This window comes from Pipra filicauda, unplaced genomic scaffold, assembly GCF_003945595.2.
Source record: "Pipra filicauda isolate LSUMZ 115617 unplaced genomic scaffold, ASM394559v2 scaffold37_size4185640_pilon, whole genome shotgun sequence".
Classification (NCBI taxonomy): Eukaryota; Metazoa; Chordata; class Aves; order Passeriformes; family Pipridae; genus Pipra; species Pipra filicauda.
Window position 1 is genome coordinate 3190093 of NW_024104509.1, and position 18853 is coordinate 3208945.

An 18853-nucleotide genomic window follows, 5' to 3' on the forward strand; every position below is an offset into this window, starting at 1 on the left:
AAATACTTTAATTCACATGTAATCATCATGTTTTAAAATGTTCTGCACCACCACTGGCCATAGCTAAACCAATTAGCTAAACTAAACCTGGGGGAGAGCACAGGGGCCTGAAAGAGTAGAATAGGCATGAAAAATAAACCTAAGCAGGAGTCAGTGAACAGCATATACACTTTATCTTGGTGGTTCAGAACAGAAATTTTTCCTTCTGGGAAGTGAAGCGCAAATAGAGTTGATTTTAATATTATGTGTTCCTCTCAGCCTGCAATGAGACAGGAAGAAGGTACTCCTTAGATGTCAAGAAGTTAAGTTTTAAGAGAAAATAATGCCCTCATCTGTCTGTACCAAAAGTTTTTAGTGAATTGGAGAGTAAAAGCAAAGACGAAACAGATCTGGAAAAGGCATAAGACGTTTCATTACTTGTTAAAAAAACCCTGAGATGTCTCTTCTGTGATATGCGTGAAAGATCAACTACATCACAAGAGTCTGTCTGTCCCTATTTTGGTGGCCATTCATCCCTGAAGAAATACCATATAGTATTAAGTACCCACAGGATTCAAAGATTTGAGATAAAATTATTGAAAAAAGCTTCATAGGAGCTACAAGTGACATGAATAGTCTCGAAGAGCTGCTCCATGATGTTTTTGCTGCCTTTACCAAACAGAGCGGATGGAGCTACTCTCCATTCACGGAACATAAGACTAACATTCAAGGACAGCAAAGTCTTTCATGAGCTAAACTGGCAAGAGCAGAGCATATAGTATGGTTGAAAAGCACTGACCTTCTGCTTGATTCATTCTGCTCATCTCTGCAAATAGAGTCACTGTGGCAGGTCACCTCTTTTACCCTCGGAGAGGCTCTATTATTGCAAAACAGCTTTCACTTGGTCATGAAAGGAGTGTGAAAAAATAATTATAGAGATTAGCTAGTGAATAGCACATCTTGTATCGTTGTGGTTTGATGAAAAAAAAATGTAATGGAAGAGGGGTTACATATAGGGTGGATTTTGATTGTGGTGTGTTCCTCTATGCATTGACAATGGACGATGATGAACAATGCATCAAGAGACTCAGCTGTCACCCAGGCTTAAATAACAAATTGAACTGATTTGTGCATGCCAAGATTTTGTATTGAGTTAGACACAAAATAACTCTAGGCTCAATTATCTACAAGAACATTAAAAAACTGTGTTTACTCAGCAAAGGACTCTCTCTGAGCAACAAGTCCTGTTGAAGACATTAGAGATCCCACATCTTAGTATGTGGAGAAAAAGAGCTACTGACTTGCTGGTTATATGTATGTGAAACCCTCCCAGAACACACCCTAAAATTTCGGTGAATCTAGTCCTTCTCACAGCCACACAGACAGGGATAACATTTCCATTCCTGAGGAGCCCCTGTTGTCATCCTTTCCCTTGCATATGACATATGGCTTCCAGGTGACTCTTTGCTACAGAGCCTTCCCATGTAAAATTATTTGATAAACAATTTCTCTTATTGCAAAATTTCTAATAACGGCTCTCAAAACAAAAACAAAACCACCAAACCCTTGCAATTTGCTGAATTCTTATAAATATTGCACTTCACTCCACTCCTGGCATTATTTTGCCTCTCTGTGTCTTGGTTAATGCACCAAATTATATATGGAGTTCCTCCTGCTGTTACCAGCCTAAATGGTTTGGGGCAGTATGGGTTATCACTTAAGCATCTTAGCTGTAACCCAGGTAAATGTTAAACTCTCTTCAATTTACAGAGATGCTCCTCAATAGCACCTTCCCAGATGAAAGCACATGAAATACTAAACATCTGTTCATTGCCCAATGAAAGCTAGTTGTCATCTTACAGCACATTTCTACCTCATCAGATGACCAGTTAACAGTGGTCCAAAGTTCAAGTACATTCATATCTTCATTTTTTTTCATGGCTAGGCTTCGCGAACGAAGATTTAGGAAGGCTCTACCCACGTTTGTCACAAGCACGCTGGTGGTTTATGAGGCCAATACGAGATAGACATATCCGACTGCAAAAGGCACAGCAGAAAGACTCCTTAGGTGGTATATTCAGCAAGACACGATTCTTTCTGCGTTGTCTTTTCTCCTTGAGAGTGATCCTGCGTGCGTTCTCAAAGGAAACAGCAGTGTACATTCATATGCTAGAAGGTTTAATACCTCGGCCGTTCACCCATAACAGCGTGCAGATACTACTTTGCTATTACTTGTATCTCTGTTTGCAACCAGCACAAGTTATATGAATATATTTGTATAAGTGAAAAAGTGATTTTATTTCTCATTATATCATTTGATATTTGTTGATTAAATTTTGCATTTGGTAGGTGTTAGCTCTATGCTTGTGCTGTTCAGAGCACTGGATACATAGCTAGCGCATAGGAAGTAGCAAAGGTGGTGGGTGTTCTGTGGACTCTGGAACCAATTAGACATTACTCTTGAGGTTTCCTGTATTTGAACACTTTATGTTGGGCAGGCTACCCCCCATATGTTTCTGGAATGGAGGACATAAGTACTGGGAAGGTACCTTCTTCTGAAATGCTGAAATTCCTGTATTATCCTATGCAATGCATGATGCCATGTTTACTATAGCTAAACAGTGTTTGGGACAACTTGGGTAGATTTTTGTTATCATTTCTGCCTGTGTTTTCTCTGCTTCACTTGTTAGGTGTATGTGTGGCTAGCTGGAATACTAGTATCTATGGTACAGCTAGCTGCGGTCATCACTGCTGTGCTTCTTGGCTGTCTCTCTCATCTTTCCATTCCCCTAACCTGACTGAACATGTGGTCTACAAGCTATTGAGTTTGTTCTCTAATATTTCCTAGTAAGCAAAAACCTGATGAATATGCTATATTTGAAGTTAGTTAAATGAAACTGCTAATTTTCTGTGGGAAGGGTGAGGAGAACAAGAGGCAAGGGGGGCAACTAAACATAAGGCTTTTTAACTAAGAGGGTGGTAAAACACTGGAAGGGTTTGCCAAAATAGGCTGCAGTGCCTCAGTCCTTGCAGATACTCAGGGCCCAGTTGGATGTAGTCCTGAGCAACCTGCTGTAAGAAACCCTGCATGAGCTGGACTGCCAGTCTCAGCTCATCTCTGATGCTGTGGCACTCTCACAGTAAGGCACAGGTTCATCCAAAACAGTTACACTGCTCAAATATTTCTTGAAAATTTGGCACAGCCTCCTTGGAAATGGGGTCTCATAAAGTAAATATTTTCTGGGTTTGTCAATACAGAGGGGAATATGTGATTCACCTAAAACCAATACTGCTAAAATTTAAAGTGCTGTCTGAGTAACCAGCAGTCACCCATAAGACTACGAAAATTCTCTTCTTGTCATATGCTATTAGCTGCATTAAAGGAATGGGATGGCCTCAGTGCAGGCAGCTCTGCTGATTTTGATTTGTTTAACTAGAGTTAGCTCCTTTCAAGATGGTTCTTTCCTTCTGACTAAATCTGGAGGATAAAATTAAGCATCAGCAAACTCAGTGGCAGAACTTCCACCAACTTAATTGGAATCAGGATTCCTTGCATGGTTGAAATACTCACAGCTTTTTAAAGTATTTTCTAATAGTGTTTTGCTTGGAAAAGATCTAGATGTTCATGAGGAATGTGGGTTTTGGTAAAGTGTGATAAATATTTTAGTCACCAGGAGAAAAATGCTGAAACTCTGAAATCTGTGCACAAATCCAGTTTTATTTCAGTTTTCTTCTTCATTAACTATACAGAATACGTTGGGAACTGGACATTAGCTGAACTAAGTATGATTAGTCTTGTTAAAAGCCAAATCTCTGTGCAATCAATTTTGAAAATCACTGTGCATGAAGCACTTCTCTGCTTCTATTTAAAACAAGATCTGAAAAATTAAACTGTAAAAAATAAAAATAAAATATGCACAAAACTATCGAGATGGCCTAGAGCATTAAAACATAAAAGACTTAATTAAACAAAAAGCTACTGTTAGTTGTATCTAGTGTACATAGGTACAAGTGACTGGAAGCTTAGAAGTTTATATAGTTACTAATTACATTGAGAGCATAAATACCCATAGATCTATTGAGAAGTGTCAGATGATGTTTAAAAATCCTATTTCTGATATTCTCAGTGTGATATCAAAAGTGCAGCTAAAAAGAGGCTAGAATTAGAAAACAAACTACTTAATTCTGACAGGAGCCTAAGACAAGGCATCTAACCTCTGAAGTAGTTTATGGCACTAGTGAGCTTAGTGTCCCATAATCGGCATTTGCTTGAGGAAACTGCAGGTGGCCTGGAAGCTTCCCTACTGTACTCTTCAATGTACAAGGTATCAAAATATATCTGGCTGTCGACCTTAGCCATGCAAGTCTTCTGTCCCTGGTTAAAGATTCAGCAGGTCTTATGCAAATGCATGCTGGTGCTTCTCAGTTGTTCTCCTGTGGCACTGCTGTTGCCTAAAAGGAAAGAGAGAGGTTGTTATTTCAGGGAAAGAGATAGTCACCACCTATTTCACAGTCTCATCATGGACCTTTGTTTCCAGAGTAGCTCAGGACCTTAAAATACTTACAGCATTTATTTTCAGTTCTTCTTGTCAGAGTTTTGTGAAAGACAGTATGTGCCTGACAGAATCACCCTGTCTATTGGCTGGCTCTGTGTGACCATGAGTAAGCCCAGGACAGAAGGGACTTCCTCCTTCAGGCTGTGTTCTCTCCCAGATAGTCTACTCTACTTCATTTTGACAGAAACTGCTTTAATGTACAGCTTGGAAGACAGGTTGCAAAAAGATATACTACCTCCCCCCAGCAAAATTCCTGGCAGCAGAAACTGATGTGCTGAGACATGGAAGTCAACAAAATCAGTTGTACCTCAGTGAACTTTCCTATTGGTATTCTCATGGTTTGTACCTGAATCGTGCAGTTACTTCCGTGGGCAAGTCCTTTGACACACATACTATTTTTATTATTAGGCCTATATAACTTATTATGTATTTACTGGAGAGCTAGTTAATCAAGACTTAATCATGGCCAGAAGTCACTAGGGATTTACCTTTGTGTTTTACCCGCAAAATAATTAAGACAAAGAGGAAGCAATGAATATGCTTTAGTTAGGCAGATCTTCTCACTCATAAAAGACACACATTATACATTACACATTATACAATATATACATTACATTAGTCTCCTGGTATTTTTTAATTTAAAGCTCTCTGTCTTCCTCTATCCTTTTGTGATCTGGGAAGTAGAAGAAAATTTGCTTTTCCAGTCAGCTTTCCAGAAACCAAGTCACAGAGACTAGAAGAGTTTTGTAGAATGAAGTCATTTCAGGCGGTGACATGGCCCAGCCTTGCTACCACTTTCACCCGTACTGGAATTCCATTTACAGGAACTCATGAAAGAGACCCAATGATTAGTATTTACCTCTTTCCTGTAAGCCAGATCCAGTTTCCCACAAAAGGTACAAACAGTGCCAGAGGGTTAAGATCAGAGCAGGAAAACAGTCCAAGTTAAAACATCTAGTCTCACTTACTATCTTACATACTTCATATTCAATAAAGACTTAAAAAGAAAGCAAACACTAAATCCTTGCATTAATTTTGTTCAACATTTTTCCACAATAATTACTCTTTAAAATCTGAATTATAAATTCAAGTTTACTTTCTCAAAGATCTTTCAAACTCTGGAAGGTCAAAATTTGTGTTTCAGCTGTTCAGTAATGTGACAGGCTTCAAAGAAATAAATTACATTATACTTGTTAACTATATAAAAGTTTAACTGGATCTTACTAAGGACTCACTCTAGGAAGATCCTGAGCCCTGAATTTCTGGATTCAATGGAAGATGAAAGTGTTCAATATCTAACAAAACAGTCTTTGAACCTCTGCGGCTGAACATCAGGAATCAGTCCTTTCTCCATATATAAGTAGTTATATTTCCCAATGCATGGAATAGTGCTGAAAGGAATCCTATTAACCTCTCCCAGATGTCCTTGCTTGGTCATCCTAAAAATAACCTTAAGATTTCTTTCCTATCCAAATAAAATTTCATGCCATTGCCCAAGAATGCAGACAAAAACCAGGCTCCTCTCCGTTTCCGAACAAGTCTTACTGTGTGAAAGCTGTGGTTTTAAATAATTAAATTTATTAGAGAATTCTTTACTTTACAGTAAGCTACCAGATTTAAAACCTCTCACTTGAAATGTGATGCTTCACCTTTGGCAGAGCAATTTAGTCAGGAAATGTTACACCTGACTAAAGCTGTCCAAAACAACATAGCTACTTCACAGTTTTCCATTGACTAGGTTGCATTTACCGTCATTTGCCTGAAGATGCTTAGCTAGCAGCGAACTTCTCATTAATCCTCCTCTCTGCTCAGAACTGATCTGATGACGAAGAGGAGGTAAGCTACAAAGCAGGGAACTACACACAAGAGAAGTGCTAATCGACAAATCAAGCTGTACTTGGAAACAGGTTTTATGCTGGTCCTAAATGGCGCTCCCCCAGGAAGGGCAGAGCTGCCAGACATCCTGCCTGTCCTGAGGCACTGGGGCCCTGCCCTGTGCAGGCGAGAGGGCAGCCCCTGGCACTGTCCTTGCAGGGGCTCAGAGCCCAGTTCTGGATGAATAGCGTGTTATCTCATACTTACACAGACAGTCCTTTCCCCATACTGGCTGTAGAAAGTCATCGTGACTTTGTGCTTGTGTCCAGTCCTCTGATCGAAGGTGTTACAGGTGTCAAAGGGTGGGCTGTACAAGTGCAGGCTAACGGCAGTCTCTGTGTGGCTTATGTTCTCCACGCGGTGCAGGCCGATGGAGTCTACACCAGCCAGGGCATGGAACAAGAAACTGTATTAGCAGGAAGATCTAAGGAGACCTTAATTGCCTGGAAAAATGCTTTCTAAACTGAAAGTCATGAGCAATTAGGCATGCCCGCACTTTTATGGGTAACAAGTAACTCACTACAGGGAATTTGACTCCTGTTCTCTAGCACAGATTTCTAAATATACTGATAATTCCAAATGAGTTACTGCCTTCCACAGTTCATACAATTTCTGGATTATCCATCACAGGATAAAGGCCAATAGGAATCCCAAGAAGCTTAAGGAAGACCATACTGTCAGTAATTTTCTAGCTCTCATTTCCAAGGGACTTCCAGTTCATTTACTACCCTAGGAAAGCTGTTGATATAGATGCTTCAGAAGCAGGAAGGTTTGTGTTTCTAAAAATTAGGAAGACATTTTATGGGGAAAAAGCCTTTGTATTGCTAATCCTTACCCAAGTAAGAAGAATATCAGTCACAGTAAGAATCAGCTGCATGCATTTGCAACATGAACTTGTGGACAGGGGTATAGTTGTTTTCTACTACAGGCATCTGTTTCCTAATTAATCCTCTCAGTTTATTGGGTTGGAGAACAATCTTTAAATTTGTTTGTTCTTTTGAATAAGGTGACAAATTAGTAGTGACTGCCATACTTCCAATCATAACTGAATAGTAAACATAAATGAAGACATAGCAAAACAAGGCACTGTATATTGTGTGGTCACTGCATTGGTGGAGTAGAAATCAAACTATTACATAGAAATGTAAGGTATGAAAAATCACATCCATGAAACAAACCATGTCCATTCTACACTGAAGTGGAGTTTTTGAGTTACTTAAAAGAGACTTTGAATTTAAGTTTATGATCGTGCTGTAAAAACAACTCAGGCTTTTGTACTTGAATTTTTTATGTAATACCTAGACCTATATTGTGCAACATAGGCATGATACCCTGAGAGTCATGAGTACACTCTGAACACTACATTTGAAAGGTAAGACCTAAGTGTTGTTAACATACTTTATTTATAGAGGATGCAGTGTGTGTGTGGGGGGGGAAGTCCTAAATCTGTGCTCATCATTGCAGAACCCAAATAAACAGAGTTTAGTGAGTTCTAACATTTAAGTTAGAAGCATGCAATAGAAACGTGAAGACATTTACTACTGATGTAGTTATGGTGATCAACACACTGTCAGTATTTTCCTTCTGCTTGTTTAACACGTTGTGTTTAAACCAAAACATCTGTTATGAAACATGGCAGAGATCCAAACTGCCTCAGAGAACTGAATATCAAATTTTAAAAACAACCAAGGAAGTTTTGGATCAGATGCACTCAGCGTGCAGTTGTTTGCACTGAAAAGAACTGCATAGGTAAGAAAACCTGATGGTGTTTTGAGAACCCTTGTCCCTGGAATGGGAACATCAGCAGATGTGTCAAGATCCTTTTTGTGTTTCCTGCCCTATGCCACTTAATGTGGCATACCTTCAACAGAGGGCTGCAGAACACCAGTCTTTCTTCCCCAGTGCCTTACCCTGGCTAACTTCATAATCCAACATGAGGCTTCCTCCAACTGGGAAGTTCCCAAGCTCAGCCCCACCAGGTGTGTCCTCCAATGTTTAACCCATGACATAAAAGGCAGATGACCCACTTTGCTGGTGCTTGACCTTTGTTCTGTCAAACTCATTGCTGTTCAGCATGATGTGCAGTGTCTTTCATAGCACCAGAATACATTACACCCAGATGGCTACTCCATGTTGACCTCCAGCATAACACAGAGTGGTAATAGCTACAGATACATGTGATGGCATGGATTTAGGAACCTAGGCAGTCTTACTGGTGGGGTCCTCGTCATTCTCAACACCTGTGTAATCAGACAATTTTTTGTAGATTGGGAATTTCAATTCTGCTGACACTGCACTTCAGCACTACAGTCTTTTGTTGATTTGGACAAGAAGTAGCACTGAGAATGGGGGCCTCTGCTCGTGGCTGATCCATTTATTTCATAGACAGGTTTTACATTATTGACATAGATTTTCCATGACTGTGCAAAAGGTTTATTTCTTTGGAAAAAAGCAAGGTGATTAAGCTATCTAAACTTTGGTTCTCTTATTTCTTAGAAAATACTATTCAAGGCCTTTGTTTACAAGCAGTTTTAGTCATTAGAAGCATGGTGCTGAAAGGTTGATTTGTCTAGAGGAGATATCCAGCATATTAGAGAGTCAGGCAATTACTGCAATGTCTTAAGAGTGAGTTAAAAGAACATTTTTGTTGCGGTTGTTTTACTGAATCTAAATACAGGTTTGTGCAGAATCTAGAGAGTCACAATCTTAAACTGTTCAGAAAGTATTATACTGTTAAAGGTAGGAGACTAGAGAGCAGATGAACTCTTCTTTTAGGAATAGGACTCATGGTAGGTAGTTGTCAAAACAAGCTTAATAGCTTACCATTAATGTAGGCACATTGATTGTCCCTCAAAACCCGTTCAGATTTCTTAGTCATTTCACCATTCCCTTTTTTCTCAGGCCATTGAAACAGAGTCTCCTTTAGATTTCCCTGGAGGATCTTCATAAAGCAGTGTGAGTCAGTGTGATCATGGATGCTGCTATATATGTAAAAAGAATAACCAAACTCAGTGTGATATGCTTATTTAATTTCAGTACAACAAACAAGACAGATGACATAGCACATTGTACTTGGACAGAAGCCTTAGAATGAAATTCCATTGTACAGGAGTCATGCATTAAGGTATGCCTACTTAAAACTGCTACTTTAGAAAGGTATTGAGATAAGCTCGCATACAGCAGGATTAGAAGAATAGCCAGATATTGATCAAACCAAGACTTTGACACAGAGAAATACAAAGAAAGTCTAGGGGAAGGAGTAGGACAGAAAATTTCTTCAGAACACAAAAACTCTTCTGCACCAAGAAACAAAATGATGCTTCCACCATGATTCCAGGTAGAGGCTGGTATAAACTTGCAAGTATACCTGATATTTGCTCCAAAAACATGAAGAAATGAGCTAATTCCGCTTAATTTCTATGGTCTCTTTACTGCTGGGGTGCACAGGCATTGCTGAAGAAAAAAATGCGGTACTTCTCACTCCGATAGTACTAAGTACAACCAGCTACACTAACCTGTTTATTTTCCTGGCAAGACATGAAAAACCAACAGGATCTGATTTGTTTGCTTACTTGATCTGTCTTCTTGCTCTGAAGTGTGTTTTAATTACTGCATTTGGAGACTATATAAGGGCTAGGTATGTAATGTGGTTTTGGCTTTTTTTTTTTCTTTAAATATTGGACTGACTGTTATAGTAGTCAATGGGATTATGACAAAGGGAGAGCTCATCACTCATCAGGGGCAAGGGAGAAGGGGGAATTTGATCCTTCTGGAATGAGTTTCAATCAAAAACTTGGTACTCGTACATTACTGTTTCTGGTAAACAAACAACGGCATTTGTTACAAACTGAGATGCCAAGAGACCAGAGCTTGCTTCAGGCACAGAACAGTTTACAAATGCCACGTTGTCGTGGTCCTTCCACAGACCATGAGAAAATCTGATCCTTTTCATTTAGGAAGCAATAGCAATTTATGGTCTCAGTCTAGCTCTAGCAAATTCTCATCCAACTCAAACACTGTTTGACACAAATTACAGGCTTTATGGGAATAGCCCAGAAGAAGTAGAGGTGGTGGGCTCGGTTCCTATATCACTCTGAGTATGATGATATGGCATCCCCTAAAGAATACTGTAAATGTTCAATTGCAGCAAACAAAGAAGTGTTCCAACATCTCCTTAGTTTTCCTATTTAGAGGTAAGAATATACAGTCAAAACACACAAATTTTGTTGTTCCCTATTTTGCTTTAGCCAACACTCCATGAAAGACCCTCCTCACACTGTGTAGGACTACACAACCAAGTTACAGTCTGTGTACACAACTCAGGAGGCCACATCAGCAGTATGGTCTGTTTTGAAGAAGGAGATGGGATATATGAACCTGAAGAAAGCCAAGTATGACAGTGAAAGACATGGTGGATTTATATGTTTGCTAAAACCATAGTCTTTGAATACAAACCTGCCATGCCCTTCACCCCAGCACAAGATCATCAAGTTGAACTTTCCATTTCCATTGTCCACAAGATTTCTTGTGTACCTGAAATACAAAGTGTTTGCTCTTTAATGTACTGATATGCCTATAAAAGACAAAATTATACAAATAAGTTTATGAAAGAAGGTTGTGACATATAAAAATCCCTTTTCTTTTTTGTTCTTGAAATCCAATTTTTATTTAGAAAAAAATGAAATTGTATTTCTAACTTTTTTTTTTTTGGTAAGCGTTGTTTTTCTAGGAAGGAGAAAGAAGTAGATATCTAATATTTTAGAATTATATTTCTTTTGCATTACATAGATGACTGGAGTTTGGGAACTGTGAGTCTGAGACTAGAGTGGTAGACAGGATCAAATCAAAATAGTTATTGAATGAAGTCACTTCAGCAGCTGGCTTATAATTAGAAACAGAGGACTGCAATGAAACATAGGACTGCAATGAAACAAGAAAAATACATAGTTACATTCTTCTGCAGCTCCTTTTCCGATATTCTTGGCTTTCCTTCTGTTACACAGCACTCTTTTGTACAAAGCCAAAAAAACCAAAGAATGAAGATGTCAGGCTTCCTGTACATGGTCCTCTCACTCTGTTCCTGAAACTTCCCTTTCTTGTACTGTAGCATTTTTGTGTGGATAAAGCACTTGTGAGGGAACTTTTGCCAGCATCTACTTCTAAACTAAGTTTATCATAGCAAAATTTCTTTTAAAAAAATCTTATGTTTGTTCCTTTTTTCTCTCCTGCAATCCTCCCCTGAGCTGCTGCTCATCTTGTTCTATTGAAAAGGTCACTGGATAAAGAACTGGGATCTTGCTCTATGCATTACTTTACACAGTGTGGCTCTTTTGATCTGGGGCTGATGCTTCTAGCTGATATGGTACAAGTAACCCCGTGGGACCTTCAAATTTCAATTTGGCTATAGTCATGACTATTTGCTCTTTACTTTGCCAAGTAAAGAAAATATTTATGTGGATGATGGGACACCTCAGCCTCTCCTGAAAGATGCAAGCAAGGGCACACAGAAAGTGCACTGATGTCAGCTGAATGCTTTCAAATTAGCATCCCCATAAGACCACCTCTATTTTACTCACAACAAACTACTTCCAAAGCATAACATCTATGTCTGTACGCTGCCTCTCACTGCATCCACAATCTGTGTATGTATCAGGTAGGTATATTTTTCCTATGATGTCAGAACACAAGCAGTCATAAGTCATAAGAACATAAGAACATAAGTCAACATAAGTTGACTAAACTTTTCAAGTGCTGTTATTTCTGTACAGAAGATCTGGCAGGCAATCAATCAATCAATCAATCAATCAATCAATCAATAAAAGGTTACCATGCATTCTTCTAATGTTAACACACTTTATTTTCCTGATGCTTAGTTTCCTATGTTCTGTTACAAATTTCATGATTTGTCCTGAATGGAGGATGGCCAAAACGAGGTGAAAGGAGGCTAAAGAAAAGTCAAGCCAGAATGATGCTTGCATAATAGCAGGGTTAAAAAGAAAAAGTTTTGGGGTGTGGGGTGTATGTTTGGCTTTTGGTTGCTGGATAGTTTTTTCTTTTTCTTTTTTGTTCCTTTTTTTTTTTTAAGGAAACACTCGAATAAAATGCATTTATCTTGTCGTTTAAGACAGAGAAGTCAACAATGACAGGAATAATTCAGTTGTTAACAAAGTAGGAGCGAGTTAAAACCCTAATGTGTATTTTCCTTCCTACTGGCGAGCAGCAAAAAGTCTCGACCTGCACTACGCCGCAGAAGGACGAGACCGGAGCACAGGGGCCGGCGGCACAACCCCCTGGTAAGGCAGGACATGCAGCCACGGACACCCAACACCCGCTTTGCGCGGGTCACTGCGCCCCCTCCCCAGCATCCGCGCAACACCCGCGCCGCCGATGTGCTTCTCCTGGGCTCTTTCCTCCTCTTTATTTATGTATATATTTATTCGTCTATTTTGGTTGCTTAGGCAAGCTTCTCTTTCTCCCTCGGGACATCCCCGCGGCCGGAGCGGCGCCGCGCCCCGGCGGTGTCTCGGGCAGGACCGCGGCCGAGGGCCGCCGGGGCCGGTGCAGGGCCGGGTGCCCGCTGCGGGGTCCCGGTGCCGCCGCCCGGCCGTGCCGCCGGTGCCGCCATTGGCCGCGGCCGCCCCGCCCGCTCCCCGCCCCCGTCACCTCCCGGCTCCGGCTTGTGCCCCCCGGCCCCCCGCCCCGGGGCCTCTGCCCTTCGCCCCCTCGGAGGGGCTGTCGGCTGGGGGTGCCCGCCCTGCGTCACGGCGGTCCCCGGTACCCGTTCGCGGCTCAGCCCCGCCGCCGGCACCGCTTGCGCGGCCGGGGGTCTCCGTGTTCCGTGCTGTTCTGTACCTGTACTGGTCGAATTTGGCGTATTTCAGCCACTCCTCGGGGTTGCTCTCGTACGACTCCATCAGCGCCTGCACCTCCTCCACGCTGACTTTGTCCTCGGCGAATATCTTGTGGAGGATGCGGACCAGCTCCTCCAGGCTCTGCGCCTTCCACGTCTCGGTCTGCACCGGCTGCTCCATCGCCGCCGGTCGCTGCCGTGCCGCCGCCAGCCGCTGCCCCTGCCCGGCCCCCGCCGCCTGCCTTTATGCGCCGGGAGGCACGGCGGGAGCCTACACCGCCCCGGCGGGCGGGCCCGTGGCCAGCGCGCCCGTCCCCGGGAGCGCGGCCGCAGACCCCGGCGGGCGGGGGCAGCCGGGGGCGGCTGCCCGCGGTGCTGCCCGAGCGAGCGGGGCGGGCGCCTGGCGCTCCGGTGTCCCCGGCAGGAGGAACGGGAGAAAGAGCTGTCGCTGCCGGGCGGAAAGCATCTCTCCCTCTCCCTGCCAGGCCTCTTCATCCCTTCTCGACAAGGTCTGCGGCTTACAAAGCCTGCCGCTGCCTCCATTGCTTACACCACAGGTTGATTTGAAAAATACATCTAGGAGCTCTATTGAAAAGCAAAACAAGACACACAGCTATTTGAATCACACAGAAAATTGCTGCCGGAGGTTTCCCACAGAGAGCCTGCCCGTTGAAAGCGCTGTTTCTTGAAAGCCAGGGCACTCTGGAATCACATTTAGAGCTGCCGTGACCACTAGCAGTCAGAGTGACATCTAGAAACAGGCCATGCTAAGACAACAGACGGTCCTTGCACTCCTCACTTTGTCAAACATATATACTGGCAGCAGAGCAAGCAGATGCCATGCCAGCCGTCTTCCTTCCCACTTAATAGAATGTTAATTAGTCACGAATTCGGGCAACAGAATTCACTATATACCATAGAACTGTGTTTTAAGAAAATCCATCTTTTCTTTCTATAAAAAAAAAAAAACAAATAAAAAATGGTTCAGCTCTTTAGGTCTGCCTGACAATAGTGGAGCTGGAAGTAAGCAGATTGGTGGTGTGAGCTGCTGTAGCTCTGAGGCTTAAAGGTTCTCACAACACCGGCAGCTCATGATTTCCCTTAGAGTTACACTGAAAGATTTCTAGTGTGCCTGTTTTCCCTCCTCTTTCCCTCACCTGTATATGAAGTAGGTGTGACAAAAAGAAGGACCATTAATAGAGTAGATATAACATGAGAGGCTGGATGAATTTCTGGCTTCACTGCAGTCAGGAATACTTTTCCAGTTTTAAATGGGGCTGGGATCTAGCACACTGAATATGACTGAATGTACTGAATAGGTCCACTGTCAGCTATCACTCAAGGACCTCTCCGGGCACACAGAAATCAGACCCCACCTTATAGGTGTGTGTGTGTGTGTGAGAGAGAGAGAGAGAGAGAGAGAGAGAAAGACAACTGTGATGATTTCAAGCAAATTTTTAAAGGTCTGAGAGAACCTAAGACTACCCAAAATCTCTGAAAAGCAACCAGGATACCCTGGCATTGATCTCAGCAGCTAATGTGTGGTTAAAGGAGGAAACATCCAGTCTTCCTGGGACAGATGCATGTAATGAAGAAATGCACCACCTCCCTTGGTAACTTGTTCAAAGCCACAGTAAAGAATGATTCCTTTATTTCTTAGTGAAATTTGCCTCAGGTCTAATTTAGCTAGTGGTTGGTGGTATCAAAACGTTGTATTGGCAAGTAGCACCCTTTTTCAGTACTTGCCTGAGTAGTCCCATACAGCACCATTAAAACTGCTTTTTTTGCCAAGTTAGAATTAGTGTGAAATATCCTACGTAATTTTTTTCAAAGGCAGAATTCATATTATTTTGGTGGTTGTCAGAGGCACCACCCAAAAGGAATAAAATGTCTTACAAGAGTAAGTTGTTGTAAGGATCACCAAAATGGGTTCTGAAATGAACCGTGAGGTACATTTTCAAATATTTTTTTTATTCTGATATTCTGATGTAAATTATTTTTCAGGAGTTATAATATATCCCTGCTTATGTGCTTGCTGCTATTTCCCTGGTACATAGATCCAGGGGGAAAAAGAGAATTATGCCTCTGCTGTTAATCCCTGAAGCCTCAGTACTTCAATTCCTTTGCCACAACATTGATGGGATCATTAGTGATGCTGTCAAATACCACTTGTAAAAGCAAAAGGACGTTTTATATCTTCTGCTGTTACAACTAAGGGAGCAGGCTGGATCTGCTTATTGCAGTTTCAAACTGATACTGTTTATTACAGCTCATCTATACTTCTGTACTATTTGTCAGAGTTCTTTCCTTGATTACCAAAACATCAAATTTCTCTAGTAGTAACAGAAACTGTTATTTGCTCCTATTCAAAAGTGTTTAGGTTTTCATTTTGAATCATTCAACATTACTTGTTGATTCTCAAAACTTCTATAGGAGTTGATTACTTGACTGCATGAACACCAAAAGGAACAATATTCATGTTTCTCCAGCTTTTGTTTTTGCTAATAACCTATTGACAGAAATGGCACAAGGATCTGAGCACATACAGCAGTCACTGAAAATTTAAAATAAGAAGAGAGCATTGTAATCCACACAGCACGGAACTTGTTTTCACATTATAAAGGAGTTTGTAGGATTTTATGCACTTTTATTGCTGGAAATCATATACTGTTAGCCCTGTAGAAATTAACTATTGCAGGTATTTCTTAACTGTCCTATTAAAACCTTATCTTAGAAAATGGGAGTTTGGGCTTTAACTACAAAACCTTTGCTTTATGTACAAATGCCAAACCACCCACCGTTACCCAGAAGACAGGTGTAAGCAGATCTAGCAAGCATTGGGCATGACATCTAACCCCAAGACAGACTTCCCAGGTGAAGCACCCAAACACATACTGGCACATCATCTCCTATTGGAGAGGAGAAAAAACAGGTTTTTCTCATGCTTTATTGAGGAAAATCTTCAGTTAAGATTGATGGAATTAATGAACCCTAATGAACCCTAGCATTAAAAACTTTGCAGCATGTATTGGGCCCAAACATGTAACTTGTGACTGAAGACTTTATTATACATCTTGTAATTCCAAACAAAAGTTGTGGGCTGGTTGAAGGTGGGATCCAAAGTCTCTGAATGACCAGACTCTTGTGGCAAGCAACTATGCTGTCTCTTTGGTCTGTTAGCCTGGCCAGATAATAGCACTTCAATCCAATAATGAGTATTTAAGTCTCCTCCTCCAGATAGAGTGGTTTTTACCCTTTTACTTTATTTAGTCTCCATTCACCTAAGTTTTTTTATGATTGTAGGGATGGTTTTTTGAAGAGAAAATCTGGATCAGCCACTGTAGCGCAAGGTTTGGGGCCACATAACTCTGCATAGTCACGATTCAATGTAGCAGTGCAGCTGTTCCTCAGTCCTATAACCTGTAAAGTGAGACTGATCCCTCAGCACTTTACAGATCTTGCATGAGAAGCTGCTGCACGCACAGCAATTCTCAAGAAAAGCTTGAGAACAAACTGTATCAAATAGCATGCAGTGAAACATCATCAGACTAAAAACATGCAGTAATCCATGACTGAAATGAGGACACCACATACAAACTCATGCCATGCACTGAAAATACCGACAACTACTAAATGGCATGTGCACTGCTATAGTAAAAAAATAAAAAACAACAAACCAAACAATGCAGTGAAGAGCTGCAAAGTATTAAACCACACAGCACAGAAAGGACTCTTGACTCTTGGAAGAAATCAGTTTAATTCACTTTTGGTGGGACATTAGTGCACAATGCACAGCTATAAATAAAATATAAAATATTGACATTTCTCTCCATGAGAAAAACACTTGAAAATAAGTTACTGTTTCTTTCAATTTGTGATATTTATATGAGAAATTTAAAGTGCTGGCTAGCCTTCACTGCATTGGCAATATTTATCGTATAGTTCTGTTTGGAGCCCTTTTTTCCTTTGAGGTTTCCTGTTTCAGAGTGGAAGGGCTCTTAAAAAGTTTTAGTTCGCAAGGGTTGCTACGGTTATTAGTTCTGTTACCAAACTGAGTTTGAGGGAAAGACATTTTTGTTTGCTTTCATGTCATATACTTGCAATGGATTTTTGCAATTGGAATATGTAACTCCGACCTCCATTTTTTTAAGATTAGGCCCTCAATGGAATTATATTTTAACACTGTGTTGTCTCAAGTCTAATTGATATACAGACATATATAAACAATTTGCATGTGGAATTATTCCATAGGATGATACAAAGCAAGGTGACTAAGACTCTTGCACTTTTTTTAAAAATTTTATTAAATAATGTTCATCATCCACTTTTAATAAAGAAAAGTATGAGTGAATTGAGATGTACAGGCAGTACTTCATCACCAGCTATAATCTGCATCCTTAACAAAAAACACTGCTGAATGTAGCTATTGGTAGGCATTTAGAGACAGCTGCATGGAAGAAAACTGGAGAACCATTCAAAAAAAGTTCCTAGATTGCTCTTGAAGTTTTAAGAGTGACAGTTGTTTTTCTTCCCAAAGTTTAATTTTTCTCAATGTCTATAGCAGGGATCAAATCCCATCTGAAATCAGCACTGTGTACCTAGCAACAAGTACCCCAAGGACTCATCCCTGGCACAGAGGCCAGCTTGCAAAGGACAGTTCACATCCCCATTATTTACCTTTTAAGCTCCACAGCAGGCTGATCACGTCCAAAGTGCCCACCAGAAGTGGTACCTTGCCAACTCTTGAACTGTGCACAGGCCAAAATCTGTGCCAGCAACTGTTCTAACAACTAACTGTACAGATGACTGAGTCACAGTGACCCAGAAAATCTGGCACTACCAAGTCTAGTGACATGGATGTAGTTTGACAGGCTTGACATTAAGCCTTTAACATACTTATTTTGGTCTCTCCTTAGTCAATAGCTGATTCATTCCACCTTTCTTAACCTTCCATTTTAGGATGAGTTTTTGTCTCTAGATATTTTAGCTTCAAAAGACTTCTGACTAAAATACAGTGAGATGCACCTGACATCTCATGGCATTACGGCTATTGAAGCAAGAGCAAAGCAGGGACAAGAAAAATATGTAAATTTTTACAATGTTTAGCCTTGGAACATTAAATATAGTGCTAGCAAAGCTGAAGCATGGTCTCTGCAAATAAGAAACACATTTTACATGTTTTCTTGTCAAGTGTTTTTCTTCTCTTGATGATCCAATATAAAACTACGCTGAAAACACTTCTTATCTTTTAATGCATGTTGCATTTTATACAAGCTCATAATAGTCATAATCATCATGAAATCAAGGCATTTTTGCACCTTTTTTTCTCTCATCTCCAGGATGAAAATGTAGTATGATAATGCCTTGAAAAATCTTTGTACAACATCCCTGAACAGTAACTCTGACTTCAGGGTGGTCAAGAACAACATAAGCCAAAAACTTGTGCAAAAAATGGCAGAATTTGATCTGCAAAATGAGCATGAACAGCAAGAATGGGTTAACAGAAGCCACTTTGGAGTTGAGAAGGAGTTTTGAAGAATGGATGTGTGAATTTCCAACCCACAACCTTGAATTTACTGTAGATCAGTACATT

At 40.8% G+C, this 18853-nt stretch overlaps 1 protein-coding gene across 1 annotated transcript; it reads right to left on the bottom strand.

Annotated features, from left to right (window-relative positions):
- Window positions 1-3677: 3677 nt before the first annotated feature.
- CDO1 (cysteine dioxygenase type 1) lies at window positions 3678-13553 on the bottom strand. Its single transcript, XM_027752168.2, has 5 exons — window positions 13263-13553; window positions 10866-10943; window positions 9234-9391; window positions 6618-6787; window positions 3678-4431 (listed from the first exon to the last, which is right to left on the bottom strand). The coding sequence occupies exons 1-5, from the start codon at window positions 13439-13441 to the stop codon at window positions 4402-4404; spliced, it is 615 nt and encodes a 204-aa protein (XP_027607969.1). The 5' UTR covers window positions 13442-13553; the 3' UTR covers window positions 3678-4401.
- Between the last annotated feature and the right edge of the window lie 5300 nt (window positions 13554-18853).